General features: G+C 39.0%; 1 protein-coding gene across 1 annotated transcript; it reads left to right on the forward strand.

The window, feature by feature from the left end:
* The first annotated feature begins 3,647 nt into the window (after positions 1–3,647).
* On the forward strand, positions 3,648–12,857 carry slc25a10b (solute carrier family 25 member 10b). Its single transcript, XM_023275280.3, has 11 exons — positions 3,648–4,185; positions 6,916–7,035; positions 8,021–8,135; positions 8,259–8,307; positions 8,392–8,433; positions 8,543–8,586; positions 8,682–8,752; positions 9,730–9,822; positions 9,918–9,995; positions 10,100–10,156; positions 11,146–12,857. Exons 1-11 carry the CDS (start codon positions 4,096–4,098, stop codon positions 11,245–11,247), a joined length of 861 nt encoding a protein of 286 aa, XP_023131048.1. The 5' UTR covers positions 3,648–4,095; the 3' UTR covers positions 11,248–12,857.
* Positions 12,858–15,355: the final 2,498 nt, after the last annotated feature.

Genomic DNA, 15,355 nt, shown 5'->3' on the forward strand with positions numbered 1-15,355 from the left:
GTCCCAAATTAAACATTACTCAGGGCAAAGATTGAGTCGCTTTCACAAATCTGGTTCAGACCGTTCTTGTTCAAAATTCTGCATGTCACTAAGAGATGCAAGATTACTGGAAAACAACATCAACAAAGAAGGAAATGCCTGCAACCCAGTTAGATGTCAAACTAGTGACAGCAGACATGAAGCACTTGGGGGCAGCAAACACCAAGTAACTAATGAGTCACTTATTGAATCATGACACCTGCTGATTAGTTTATATGACTACAAAAAGCTATGATAATGTAAAACTTACAACATACAGCATGTGAGTTATTCACAGAATTACAACAGTCCTGTCAAAGTGTGTCAGTCTGAGACCACATAAGGAGCTTTAATCAACTTCTTATTTGAGGTTTTGACTGTCAGTTCTCTTCTTTTACTTAAATGTGTTGTGATTTTTAGAGCCTATTGAGGTTCCTCATTTTACTTTCTACTCTTTGACCTACATGCAGCTGGGAATAAGATAAAGGTTTAGTTGCTTCCTGGTTACTTTTGGCTGAGGTTTTAGAATCGTGCTGTAATGTGTGCACCCTTTAAACGTGCCAGTACATGTCCATGTTTCTAGTTTAGCTTCTATAATTTTGTGTTTTTAGGTGTGCGTTAAGTGTGGGAAATAAAAACCTGTGCACCGGTCGAAGAACAGCTTTAAGAGGAGACAATGTTTCCTAAACTGAGTGCACATAGAGCCAACGTGAAGTCAAGTAAAGAATCTGATGCCTGACAGCGTCTCCATGGAGCTTTCCCAGCATGCCACTCTGTTAACTCCGCACAACAGCAGATTTAGACCCCTTTTTAAGGGAACATGGGGCAGGGCAACGGCAAGCAAAAACCTGCAGCTCTCCAGACTGTGCCAGAAATTCCTCCTCCTTGGAAAGAAACAAACACTGCAAGTTTACTTTCAGTCAGTCTTATCTCTTTTGAGGTGACTCAGCATAAATTTTTCCAAGAACCCTCAGCTTCAAAATAATACTATTTCACGAGAGAACAAAGAAATGTAAATCCAGTATTGATACTGTATATCTCATTCAGCTTTTCAGACAATGTGATTCCACTTAAACAGCATTTAATCCCTCCTGCATACAGCAATATTTCTGAAAATAGCACCAAAATGACAAGCAGTCAACATTTACTTTCAGTTCATTATTTGGATTTGTGTCACATATTCATAAATATGATCCATCAGCTCTAATAATCACTTCTGTCAGCAAACAACCCACACAAGAAACTACCACATCAATGCATGCAACACAATCAGTTTAGGAAAGCATGTCCTTGGAGTTAAGGCTCTGGCGTTACATATATTCTCTGACCATCAAAGAGTGACCATTAAAGGAAGTTGTGACCTTTGTTCTGAGAATCTGTTGAACTCTGGTAGGTTTTTGATTTTTTTCTACTCCCAGACACTGCTAAACATTATCTGTGGAACAAAGCTTAACATTTATACATTTCATCAGAAACTGTGACCCCAGTGTCTGGAAAATGAGCAAAAAATATCCGGCCAGGGACACTTTTCTGCATGTTATTTCCCATTTCTGCTGTTTGCTACTGATTGTTTGATCTTACAACATCCTCCAAAAGATGTAAATAAAGAAACAACAACAAATGTGACTTCTTTAAAGATAAAAAAATTCAAATTAAAAAAAATAAGTCGTTGATAAAAAGCGAACTCTGATGTGTGTAATTCCACAGTTGAACATAGGGGGCAGCAACAGGTCCAAGTGTAAGTTGAAAAATTTGAATGTTGTGAAGAAGAAAAGCAACACAAATGTAAAAGGTATACTTTAGGTATCTTCAGGTACCGTGTTTCCTTTAAAAAAGCTAAAATTATCAAGTATGGGGGCTAATGTACAGGCTTTACAAACCAACAGAATGATGCATATAGTCTAAAACATATGGAAGCTAATCTGTCTCTCCACATTCTGAAAATTCAAAGCAAATTACATTTTTGCATTGAAATTATGTATCTGAATCTCATGCTCTTTTTTTCACACTTTACTGTTTTTCCTTGTTTTCATTTTTCAGTTATTTTACTTTGGTTAACAAAATGACATTTACTTGCAGGTGTTGTACCATCTGCAGAGTAGCAATTTTATTTCTTTTGTTTCTGCAATATTTCACCTGCTCTGTGCCCCAGATTTTATTCTATCCAGTTGTTTTTACCAGTTTAAAAAGATTTATATCACAAATTCAATTCATACAATGCAGTTTTGCTCCTGTCAGACAGTGATTGCAGCCCCTACATAGTGACTGAAATGTTATTAATGCAGCAAAATGAATTGATTTCACTCATAAGGTTGTTATTTGAATGATTCTAACTCTCATACAGTAAGATATGATACAACATGATATGATAAGCCTTCATTAATCCCACAGTGGGGAAATTTGCATTGTTTCAGTAGAAAAAGGGAATAGTGCAACATTTAAGAAATATCAGTAGACAAATACAAGTAAAACACATGACTTTACACCTATATTGCACATACAAAAACACAATTTAGCATTTCCAACAACACACCGGTAATTTACGGACGTTACAAACATTCATATTCAGCATGTGCAGTTTTTAAAGTTGTACTAATCTTTTCTTTGTCTTACCAGTGCTGGGGTTTCCGGTATTTTGTGGTCACATTGACCTGGCTGGCTTCAGGTAAAAGATTCCATCACTGGAGCAGCAGGTTTTTATACCAGAGCGGCAATCAGATCATACCAAGTGGCTGCCACTTCAAGGGGTGGACAGGGTTTATTTGATTTAAAGATTACTCCTTTGATTTGTGTTGAGTAATTAGACATATTTTAGGTATGTTTTTTTTAATCATTCTTTTTACTAAGCAGACCAATTGTACTATTATGTGCTTTTTGTTGTTTGTGTAGCTGTAGGTGCTTTATGATTCTCCTGTTGTGCATGACTGGTCTGATCAGCGAGTATATATATATCCCTTTGTTCAGCGTTTGTCTGGTCTGTTATTAGTTTGTTTGATCAGTGTATGTAGTTAGTGCTGGGCTATTGTGTTGCTTAGTTAAGTTTGGTTCTCTTGGCCTCTTTTACAGGCCTAAATTTATTTATTTTTTTGTAACTCATTTTTTTTGTGTGAAATTAAAGCTATGTTTAGAATTCACTTGTGAGTCCTTGTGTTTTGCAGGTTAATGCCTCACAAATGGTAGGCTAAATGCACAGATTCTTTCATGAGTAGAAAAACAGACAGAGAAGTACTTATGTTGCAAAGATTCTTGTATATATTGAAAATTTGATATTGCATTGTTTTTAAATGTACAGAATATTCACAGTGCACATAGTATACACATGGAGAACAATTCTGTAATGTTGCTATCATCACACTAAACAACTGCAAACATTCTTCAAAGGTTGGTATAAACTGGGTAAAGCAGCTTTTAAGGCACCCGAACGCACCACAGTGGAGCAACCTACTCCACTATCCCATGCAAACAACACATTACCTCACCAAACCATGCACTCTGTGTGCCAACCCAGTTTTTTTAATGGGTAGTTTGCGCTGGTTTGAGAATGTGGACTCTTAAAGAGACAGGCTGAGGGCTGAGTGCTCTGCAGCTGCGCACAGGCGGCCTGTCGCTTTAAAAACCGCATGACAGTTCTGTGGCGGTGCGAGTGGGGTATGTAGTGTTCTGTGCTGTACGGGGCTTTAGCATACTCAGACCCCGCTGTCGACCTTTGGATCTCGGGCCCCCGGGGCGGGGAGGCAGCTCCGGCGTCCACAGAGGCAATTGGCTGCGCTCTTTTCTGTCTGTAGCTTCTTCCTCCACCAAACACAGCAGGCAGAGCGCACACACACACACATACACGTACACGGCCTTTTACGCGCACTAACATGGGGCAGAGCGTGCGCAAATGCTGCTGGAGCCCAAAGTCCCCGGTCCGTGGCGCACTCCCTTATCGACATGTTTGAAGATTAACGAGGCTGTCGGTGTCCTGTAGACCACGAGCTGCAGCCAGCAGGCCGGTGGAAGCTGCCGACGGAAACCAGACGCGTCGAGAGAGGAAGTCACCCCCGAGTGTAGCTGCATCGGACGACGGCTGCTGCCATGACCGAGAAACGGATGTCCCGGTGGTACTTCGGGGGGCTGGCGTCCTGCGGAGCCGCCTGCTGCACGCATCCTCTGGATCTCATCAAGGTGAGGGGCTGTGGGGGGGTCGCAGGCCTGCACGCCAGCTGTTTCCAGTAGAGGACAACAGATCTCGCAATTACCCGCCAACGACGGGGCTCATCGTCTCATCGTGGCGGCATCAGATGTCAGTGTGTGCTTCCTAAAGCAGCTGTGAGGGTGTCACATGTCACCCATGGCATCACTGTAATGCCTGGAGCTATAAGAAGCTGGCGGGATATAGGACACAGGTCAGACTGGATGACTGCATGTGCTCCCACACATTCACTAGAGAGCAGCTTGTCATCACCTGACAGGTTGATGCTGCAGACAAGTAAAGCCGCACATCTCATCCACATGCCGACATGCTCAGTGGCACATGACTCTGGTCAGACTAACTGGTCCTCAGGAAGTCATGTGGTGCATAACTATGTGGTCAAGGCTGCTAATCATCCCCGTGCAGTGAAATAGTCCTCTGGAGGGCTTCATGTCTGGCCTAACATGCTTATTAACTGGTGATGCAGTAGAAAGTACAGCATAATGTGCTGCTTTCACTAAACATTTAAACATTTAAATGTGTTTCTGTCTATTGCGGCTGCTGCCAGCGCTTCTTCTCGTTGCAGATTAATCTGCCAGTCACTTATTGTTCAATCAATTAGTATTTTGGTCAGAAAATGAAAAAAAAAATGGTGAAATATGTTGATCAGCATTCCCCAAACCCCAACATGACACAAAGATATTCAGTTTACTGCCATAGAGAAGGAAAGAAACCTGAAAATGACCAAATTTAATGATATATGACAATAAAAACTTCAGTGACTATTAATAAAAAAAACTACAAAGGAAGTTCTCACAGTTTTTCTTCAAGGAATCAGGAAGAATTTTTTGTGGCTAAAATATTTTTTTTTCTTCTTCTAGGTTGCAAACAAAGAGCTCTTTGATAAAAAGGTAGTCAGCAGTGTTTTTACAGGTGTAGAACTGAGCAGCTGTTGTAAAGTCCTGTGTTAGGACTCAGTATCCAGACCAAGTGTCTAATACTGATGAGTTTTGGTTGTGAGTCTTCATTCATCACAAAACATGACAGTAAGTTAATCAGATTTGATAAGATCTACTGGAATGAATCCAGCATAAAGTAATGTTAGTTCGGAGGCTGGAGTGAGTGAAAATACAGAACAAACCTGTCGACATGTCCGTGCTGTTTCAACACGTTAGAAATGAGAGAACTCACTGAGATCCACTGTGACAGCAGACTGGTGCCTGATGAAGTCAAATCTGGTGACAGTTGCATAACATACAGTTTGTGAATTTCAGGTGCTGTTACATCATTTCCTCATGCTGTAGGTTTGGTTGGCATTGCGAGTTCTCCTGTTGACATAAATCACATGTAAAGTGACTTTCAGAGTAATGAGGTGTGTTCCACTGCAGCTTTAATAGCTTCCTTTTACTCCTGTGTAACGTAAGTTTGGATCTAACACTGTGTATTAGTAACAATGAGGCACAAAAGACCTGTTGTGTTCTCTGTGACCTGACACTGAGGAGGATTGTGACTTTGCAGTGCTGTGCTCTATAATGCTGTGTATTGTACAGCAGGGCATCTAAATTTAGAAGTTCTGAACTGTAATTTAAAGGAATGAATGCAGCTGTCAGCAGAGGCAGACATGACTGTTCAAAAGTTTGGAGTGACTCTTTATTTTTGAAAGAAGCCATTTTTCACTGAAGATGACATTAAATTAATCAGAAATACAGTCTAGACATTGTTAATGTGGTAAATGATTATTCTAGCTGGAAAAAGCTGATTTTTAATGGAATATCTACATAGAGGTACAGAGGAACATTTCCAGCAACCATCACTCCTGTGTTCTAATGCTACATTGTGTTAGCTAATGGTGTTGAAAGGCTAACTGATGATTAGAAAACCCTTATGCAATTATGTTAGCACATGAATAAAAGTGTGAGTTTTCATGGAAAACATGAAATTGCCTGAGTGACCCCAAACTTTTGAACGGTAGTGTATGTATTGACCAAACACACGTATCACTGAGGAAAGACTCTGTAGTCACGTCGTATTGATTTCCTCGTCTACGTCAACCCAGATGTGCATTTACACCCTCAGAGGACTTGCTGTTGTCTTGAAGTTACTTTGCAGAGTTGCCAAACAAGATTTAGTTTGACCTCGCCTTAAGGAAAAGAAAACAATATTTTAGCCCTATCAGCTCTATTCAGTGTAATATTTCACAGTGAGTGTGCACAAATGTTTCTGGGCAAATACATCCTAGTTTGCTGATAGCGTAATGACGGCAACCCCTGAGGACTGAGCACACACAGCAGCGAAAGCACAAACATGAAAGTAACGCTCTCCAAATATGAAAAGGCTACGTGTAACTAAAACACATAAGAGTAAAGAAATGCAAAAGTGCATACAAACAGGGGCTGCTAAGAATATCTTAGGCTCTGAGACACTTTGTATAAATATCAGAAACACAGGATAAAAGCTAGAACAAGTCATTTTTTTCCTGCTGTTGTGTGTCTTCATGAAGTTTTGCTTCATGTAAAGTCCCCCAACATCACCACTACTAAATGGCTGGAGAACCCTTCTAAGAGATGGCACATTTAGCTACACGACAGATCAAATTACTCCACAAAAAAGTTTCTTTCAATTTGTCATTACAGATTTTTTGTCTGCATTCTTTATCATGTCCCTACGTTGTCATACGTGGCTTTAAAACTGACATGAATCCTAATACATGACTGTTTTTGTAGGTGCACCTGCAGACGCAGCAGGAGGTGAAGAAGAGGATGTTGGGGATGGCCATCCATGTGATGAAGAACGACGGCGTGTTGGCTCTTTACAACGGTCTCTCTGCTTCTCTGTGTAGACAGGTACGTTGATCTGAGTGCAGTCTGATTATCAGCCTGTTTGTGTTGTGTTCTTCTGTTTGCAGTTTTACACTTAGGCTGAGTTATATAGCTGAAAAATAAACCACAATAAAATATTTTATACCAGTCAATATTAGTAATTATTGATCATTTCCAATGGCCTATTTGTAATAAAGATCAGGAGAAGAAAGTTTAGCCTGTTTGTCAAGGTGCACAGGTACTAATTTTAGCTCATCAAGGAACAATGCACACATATAAATATGTTTTGCATGTAATTAAAAATAAATAAGGATAAAAGAATGATATCACCTTGAAACACATTAAATAAATAAAACAAGTAAAAAAACATGGAGGTGGACAGTTTCTGTATCAGTATATCAATGTTGTTTTATCCCCAAAGCTGATTTAATCCTATGATTTGCAGATTAGAGTTAAACATTAACAAGTATAGACGTCCTACTACTACAACTACTACTACTACTACTGATGATAATTTCTTTCCTCAACCTGTTTATTATAAGAATCAACTTCATTATAGAACCAGTTTACTGCTTTTACAGGCAAATTCTATCTAACAAGTGTATAGTAATTATGTTTAAGGTTTGCTCTTTAAACATGACATGTAGTTATTCAGACTTTATGTTAAGCAGCTATTTTTAACTGAGCACATGTTGTTTTATGGCAGCAGGATACTAACAATAGGACAGTTCTCTACAGTGTACAAGAACAACAGTGTGTTCAGGTCTGCAAATGCTGCAGGAGACAAAAGGTGACTTCAGTGAGAAAGAAAAATTTAATTCCAGCCACTGGATGTTGAGAAAGTGTTGGACAAGTTTGATCTTGTTATTGCAACAACATTGTGTTAGATTGATGGTTTTGCCCAAGGCTCCTCCTAGTGGTGGAAAAAAGTAAATGTATGTTTTTCTTTTCTTTTCTTTTCTTTTCTTTTCTTTTCTTTTCTTTTCTTTTCTTTTCTTTTCTTTTTCAGATGTCCTATTCGCTCACCAGATTCGCCATCTATGAGACGGTAAGGGACATGATGGGCAGCACAAACAAGGGCCCCATGCCATTTTACCAGAAGGTCCTGCTGGGAGCCTTTGGAGGTGACAACACACACACATATTCTACTTCTTCCTTCTTTCTACCCCTTTTTCTCTCTCAGTCTCATTCACATATATCAGGCTTCCATAAAGGACAATGCGCCAACAAGGTTTTTCTGCCAACAGGTTTCACTGGTGGGTTTGTTGGCACGCCAGCAGACATGGTGAACGTCAGGTAACATATCATGACTGTCCTGTTCAAAATCAGTCATCAAACAGTGGAATTCAGAAGATCTCATTTTTCATTTTTTTCTTCTAGGATGCAGAATGACATGAAACTACCACCAGAACTGAGGAGAAAGTGAGTTTTGTAATTACGTATCTAAAAAAAAAAAAAAAAAAAAAAAAAAAAGTCTGTTTAAGTATAAATTTCCAAGTAAACAAATGCTTAATTTGTGGTTTTCTTGCAGTTACAAACATGCTTTTGATGGTCTCTTCAGAGTTTTCAGAGAAGGTAAATCCAAAGCAGAATATTGCTGGTTATGGCATTTCATCTTCAGGAAAAAATGGCATCATATCTGCCCTCTGATCTCCATCCTGTCATTGCAGAGGGTTTAAGGAAACTGTTCTCAGGAGCCTCCATGGCTTCCAGCAGAGGAGCGATGGTCACTGTGGGGCAGGCAAGTCACACTTTCTCAAAATCTGCAATCTTTGTGGGGTTTTTGGTACAAATATAATTAAGTCAAAAGTCCTTTTGAATTCTCAGGTATGAAACCAATGAATAACTACATAGATGTATAGTTATATAAGCTTCTTGGGGCAACTCATGAAGTGTTTAAAATTATTATCCCACAGCAGGATAACACTGTTTATATTTGACTGAACAATCTCACTTTGAGTTTCATTAATTAGCTGCTCTGGAGCTTTTGATGCTACAACTGATGACAAACACCACTAAGAGAGTGTAGAGAGAAGTGTAAGTGGACGTATAAAGTCCGGCACCTCAAAGGAAACAGCACAACCATGGCTAGAGGTAGAGAAAACTCAAAAATGTTTTATAGTTTTTATAGTTTAACTGTAGACCAGACAATAAGGTTCAGTCCAGAATGCACTGCAACTTAGCAGATAACTGGTTGTGCTCTAAAATTTTACCACTAAGGGTTAATGAAGGCTACTTGCACCGATGCATTTAACAAAACATTGAGTTAAAAGATGCCTTCCATCCCAAAACCTGATCAGTATGGTCACTGTGTAATTGCTATGGTTGGTTTATCTTTTTTATTGTCGTGAAACCAGCAATATTGTTATTCAATGTCTCTTTGGTAACATTTTCGTGTTACCACTAGAGGGAGCCAAATACTGAACTATTCAAATATTGACACTTGTACTGGTTCATATTTGTTTTGTTTTTCTGAATGACTGTACATAATGACCAGCAGTTAGTGTACTTCACAGTTTTCAATCCAGTATATTAGCGCCATGAGCACAAAGTTGTTAAAAGAGTACAAATTGATGCATCTGAAAAGAAAGACAGGCAAAAGTCTGAGCTCTGATTTAAAAGCAGTGAAAGATTGTGGGGTGCATGTTCCTAAATATTTCTTTCACCAGTAAAATTTCACCAGTTTTCTGCATCTACACTTTACATTTCCATCTTCAGTTGGCCTGCTACGACCAGGCCAAGCAGCTGGTGTTGGGAACCGGCATGATGGGAGACAACATCTTCACACACTTTCTTTCCAGCTTCATTGCTGTGAGTACCTGATTTTATTCTTGTGCCCTGGAAGCCAGAGTCAGTCGGTGTAAAGTTCACGGGGCCTCTTTGTTGATTGAACTGTTGCTCTGCAGGGAGGCTGCGCTACGTTCCTGTGTCAACCTTTGGATGTAATGAAGACGAGGCTGATGAACTCTAAAGGAGAGTACACAGTGAGTGCATCCGTCTTTCTCCTGTTATCTAATTCTCTCAGTCCACTCTGTTTCTGCATCTATATCTGAGAGTCCATTTTAACCCAGCACGTCTCTGTCTTCAGGGGGTGATACATTGCTTACGAGAAACTGCTAAGCTCGGTCCGATGGCATTTTATAAGGTAAAGCAGTCCTACGTGCTAGATATTTATCACCAAAATGTGTTAATTTGACCCGTGAGGAATATCCCATGATGGTTTGATTCTTCCTGAGAAGCAGGAATTGTTCCCAGGCTGCTGTTGAACAAAGAAATTCCTCCCTAGCAGTGGATGCTCTAATATTATGCATCTTAAATCTCCCCTAGTCCAATAAAAAGAAGTGGGTGGGCTCTTCTTTCTTTGTGACAATGCTTGTGTTTTCCTATTTTCCTAGTAAATAATCAAAACAGACAGCAGCACCCTGCCTGGCAGTCAACCAAACACAGTATTACAACTAGAATACATTAAATCAGTCCTGTGGAATCTTTCTATTAAAAAAAAAGTGAAGCAGGGTTTCACTGTCTGCAGTAAATGCAAGTAAAGAGTCATTATATAAAGCTTCATACAAAGTTTGCAGATTTTGGAGCATTTACAGAGACTGTCAGTTCATCTGAGAAAACTGCATCAACCATAGACTTTAGATTAAAAATCCCATGAATGCAAACTTGAAATTGCAGACATGATCATTTTTGCTTTGTTGGTCTGGAATTTGATTTATCAGTGTGACTTAAAATGTTGTGTGTGTGTGTATGTATGTTTTCCTAGTAATATAATTTTTAATTAATCAGATCAGAAAAAAAGGCACAAGTGAAGTAAAAATTAAAAATAGGGTTATAATGTAAACAATTTGTGAGATACTTGGACTATATTATGGAATAAGAAATACTAGCACAGATCTTTAATGGTGAAGTATTTGGTTTTAAGAATCTGTGCCTGTAAATCCAAACAGCTGCACATAAAGAACAAAAACTTCTTAGATTTTGGCTTATTTCACCAGAAGACCACCTTCACCTGCCTGCCACCTTCTTGAAACTCAGCATTACACTGGATAAGAACTAAACAAATAAAAGCGTTGTTTGTTTTGTTGGTCAAGCAAAGTACAAATAGTGATCTAACGCTACATTTTGTCACAGGGTCTTGTTCCTGCAGGGATCCGCTTGGTTCCCCAAACAGTGCTCACCTTCATCTTCCTGGAGCAGCTCAAGAAACACTTCGGCATTCTCATCATCTCCTGAGCACGCTCAGTGACCGGCCGCTCTTCAGCCCCGCCCACTCAAACACCTTCACTGCCAATCACAACCCATCCGTTGTCATCACTCTGCTCTGCTAGAATAGAAGGGAAGAAAGGAAGACGTGCTGTTTATTACCAGCTCGTGCATGTTTTTCTTCTCCTTTTGCTCTACCTCTTTCTCACAAGTGAAAGTTCAACATTTTTGTTTTCAACAGGAGCATCAACTTTCAGAAGGGATTTAATTCTCTTTCAATAAAGGCTTTTAATATGATGCTAAGAAAGAAACTACAAAATATAAAAGTGCTGTAATAGGATTATTAGATGTCCATTGTAATTTCAGGTACAGATTGGCACATGACAGAAGGAGACGGGCTGAGATTAATTACTAATTTTGAGTTAAAGAGACTCCAGCAGTTCATCTGCCATGCTGAGGACTGACTAAAGACTGACTTTAACTCATTCCAAATGAGATTTTGTGATTTATGTTTAGCTCAATCTACAAATGGTGCCTTCAGAGCACACACCAGTCCAATAACAAATGTAGATTGTAGCTTAAATGTGTTTTCTGTTGTCCTCTAGAACACTTTCTTATTATATTCGACCAGGAAAGTGTTTATGATTTAGCAGAAGTAGTGAAGTTTAAACACAGCTTAGCCTTATCATTAGTGCCATTCTGACCAACCGTAATATTTCCAAAAAGCTATTACTAAAACATGACTGAACAAGTTGTAATGTAATTACATAGAAGTCATTCCCACTCGTTGTGACCAAACACGTTACAATGTTAGTGTTGATTTATTTGTTTGCTTCGTCGTTGCTTGATTAGTCCTTTAGAACTGGAAATCAACTACTAACAGGTTGAAATTTCATTCATTTGTACCTGATGCTCCTTTATGTCATTCCACTAAGATCATTTCACTCTCAAATCTGGAAGAGAAAAGGACCAAGCTTGTGTTTGTGTTGTGTCTTTTAAAAAGGAGAGAGTTAGAGGGGAAACTGTGAAACTGAGGAAAAGGGGTTGTTGAAATCCTGATGCAGGCAGAGGGTTTTTCAAAAAAAAATCTACATGACCACTTCATCTCTTAAAGTTTTTTTTTTTTTTAATAGAGATGTGAAGCCTGTGGAGAACTGCTGCACAGTGTGCATGCAGCATTTCCATCAGTAACATCACTGTTTGGTCTACCTGTACACGTGTCAGACTTTATGACTCAGGATGCTCCTCTGTTTTATAAGGCACTTTATTTTAAAAAACCCTGGATTCATACGGACTAACCTGCTGCGTAGAAACACATGCTGTATGTTAAAACGTGTTCTCAAAGGAACAGTGCTTTCATTTTTAATGGTTCCAGTTAGGAATGGTTTGTAGTTCTTGCCAGCTGCAGTCCTATATGATAAGTCTGGCTTTGATTCAGTGAAATTAAGGACTATCTGTGCTGTGCCTGCTCTGTTTACAGAGACCTTGTAACGTACTGTTGCCTTACAGTGTCTGTCCTGCAGGGGGCAGGATAGTAATGTGTGGATTATCCTGTGTTATGCATCATAATAAGCCTTGCACCTTCATCCCAGGAAGAGGAATAATATTGAAAAAGAAAAATTAAACTGGAGGGACAGTTATGTGTTTGTGAAACTGCATTTTGTAGATCCTTAACTAATGACTTTGGAATTAAAATACTAATTGAAAAAACTGTTTTTTTCATTGAAGAATAGAGTTATACTGAGAGTAAAATCAGCCACATCACCCCACATTTTTATAATAATTTTTATGCTGCAGACTCACTGGATTGTGTTTAATCCATATCATTAAATAAAGAAATGTGATCTTTGCGGCGGTAACACAAACTCACACAGTACCATGAGGCTAACTGCGACTCAAGCTTCACCTTCAGGGATTTGTCCTCATTAGAACAAAGGCACACTTTAATGTTTTCACCACCAGTTCTTCACACTAGCCCACAGACTTGAGATGTGTACCTATTTTCCCAGAATTATGGCTTCCCAGCCTGAACCATGCGGTTAAGTGGTGGTATTCAGGAGTGATGATGAACGGCTGCAGTGTAACTTCTGTTCCTCTGCCTAGATGAACGTAGCTGCAGTCCTTCATTAGCACTGTCCATCGCATTAGTGACGCTGACTGTTCACCTCTAACATCACATATACGTGAAAAATCTGCCTCTGCATGCACCCTGCTTCATAATAGCAGTACTATTTTTGCACAGCTATAGATTTTGAGTAATAATTCTGTGTGTCCAGTGATATGGACATTCAGGTTTTAGGCCCCAAATATTTACCTCAGAAAGGCCTTTTATCCCATTTTTTATCCCACTCTGGCCCCTCTGCTTGAAATGCCCTCCACTCTGAACTGAAATGATCAAAATTTGTTTCATTGGAGGCCTTCCGCTCTATTTTAAGATATCGACAGCGGAAAACCTTCGAACAGTGCCCGTGTTCTTAAATTATTACTGTAAAAATGACTCTTGTATTTTATGTATCTAATTACTTGCATTTAATATTTTAATGTTTCTTGTTATTGTTATCTGTCTGTTTTTTGTTGTTTGCTGCTGCCTCTCTTGGCCAGGTCACCCTTGTGAAAGAGGTCTCGATCTCAATGGGTCTTTTATCTGGTTAAATAAAGGTTAAATAAATAAATAAATAAAATTATAAGGAGCAATAGCCACCAAACATTCCTAGTTGGAATAAACACTAACCTGTTGCTTGTGACAAATGTGCAAGAAGAAAGAATATAATTTTTTTGCGTTCACTCAGTTAATTTTTAATAAACACCTTACGTACGGGACAGTCAGTACTGACAGCAACATTCAGGATTCAGGGTCCACCTTCTGTGAAACACTAACTTTACCCAGTCTCAAATTTTCTCCCCTCAAGAGGCTAGGTGTGATCTTAAAGCCAAGAAAAGCAAAAGTTTTACATTCACTGTCATGTTTGATTAATCTTTTGAAAACTTTCACATATTGAAAATGCCACAGCAGATTTGTATTCTGTCTTTTCTGACATGGCGATTTGTATAATTTGTTATATTGCTGCTGTGATATGTGTCAACCTGCTCGAAATATTCCCTGACAGGATGGTATAAAGTACAAATGTATTCATAGAACAACAAGGGAAATGGGGCCGGAGCTACAGTTTGATTCATTTACCATGCACTGCTGAATGGATTAAATTCAATACCTGTAAAGATAACTGGAAAGAAATTCCTTTTCTGTCTCCATGTCAGGAATGACTTAGAACCACATTTGTTCGCTCTGAAGTTGACAGGCCATCGCATGATATTTGACTTCATGATTTTTAAAAATGTAGTCTGTGATTCCATCTGTAATTCTTTTATTAAAGGCTCTCTGTGCAACATTCAGAACCCCTGGATGTTGCACTAGGTCACTGACATCTCAGACACATCAGCCACACTGGCTTCTGCTTTTCCATTTCATTTACAACCAGTAAAGTTGTGTACATGAGAACCAACAATAGTAATAGCAATAATAATAAAATGATCATTTTCACTATTAGGCCACATTAGCTTTGCAAAGCTCAATGAATGGCGCACAATGAGTTGTTAACTCAAGTAGCATTATCTTCAATTCAAATTCTTTCTGCTCATGCTTCTTACACTCAGTGAAAGTCTGTTTTCATGCTCTGTTGGACCCATGAACAGACTGGGTCCACTTCTGGATGAACCACAGTAGACTTTTGTGTTGAAATAGTGACACAATAATGGAATCGAAACAGATGTGATCGGAGAACAAGTAGCAGAGGAGACTATCAAAACAGCAGCAGAGACTCTCTTACTGAGCAAAGATGAAATGAGCGCACATAAATTAAGGAATTAGCATAAATCAAATACTTTGTTCATGAATCTTTTCTTTTTTGGGGCTTAAACACTAAACTGCACTTTTGCTTTTCCAGCGAAGTGTGGGAGGTCATTATTGCTCTGTGTATTATCAACAGTTTCAACAGGAGGGACTCACATGCACTAACATGCGCTAACATGCCTACATAGCAGACAGTTGATGCTGCTATATTAATGTCTTATTTGTGTTCTGTTTCTTAATATTTTGTCACTGATCAGCCTTCACCTTGAAAAATAGGGAAAAGACGGG

The sequence above is a fragment of the Amphiprion ocellaris genome, chromosome 4 (assembly GCF_022539595.1).
Source record: "Amphiprion ocellaris isolate individual 3 ecotype Okinawa chromosome 4, ASM2253959v1, whole genome shotgun sequence".
Lineage (NCBI taxonomy): Eukaryota > Metazoa > Chordata > Actinopteri > Pomacentridae > Amphiprion > Amphiprion ocellaris.

Bases quoted from the DNA above. Each gene is read 5' to 3' on its own strand.
- slc25a10b (XM_023275280.3), top strand. From the start codon at position 4,096: ATGACCGAGAAACGGATGTCCCGGTGGTACTTCGGGGGGCTGGCGTCC. The intron at 8,308-8,391 runs GTAACATATCAT...TTTTTCTTCTAG, and splicing joins GCAGACATGGTGAACGTCAG to GATGCAGAATGACATGAAAC. The intron at 8,753-9,729 runs GCAAGTCACACT...TTCCATCTTCAG, and splicing joins CGATGGTCACTGTGGGGCAG to TTGGCCTGCTACGACCAGGC.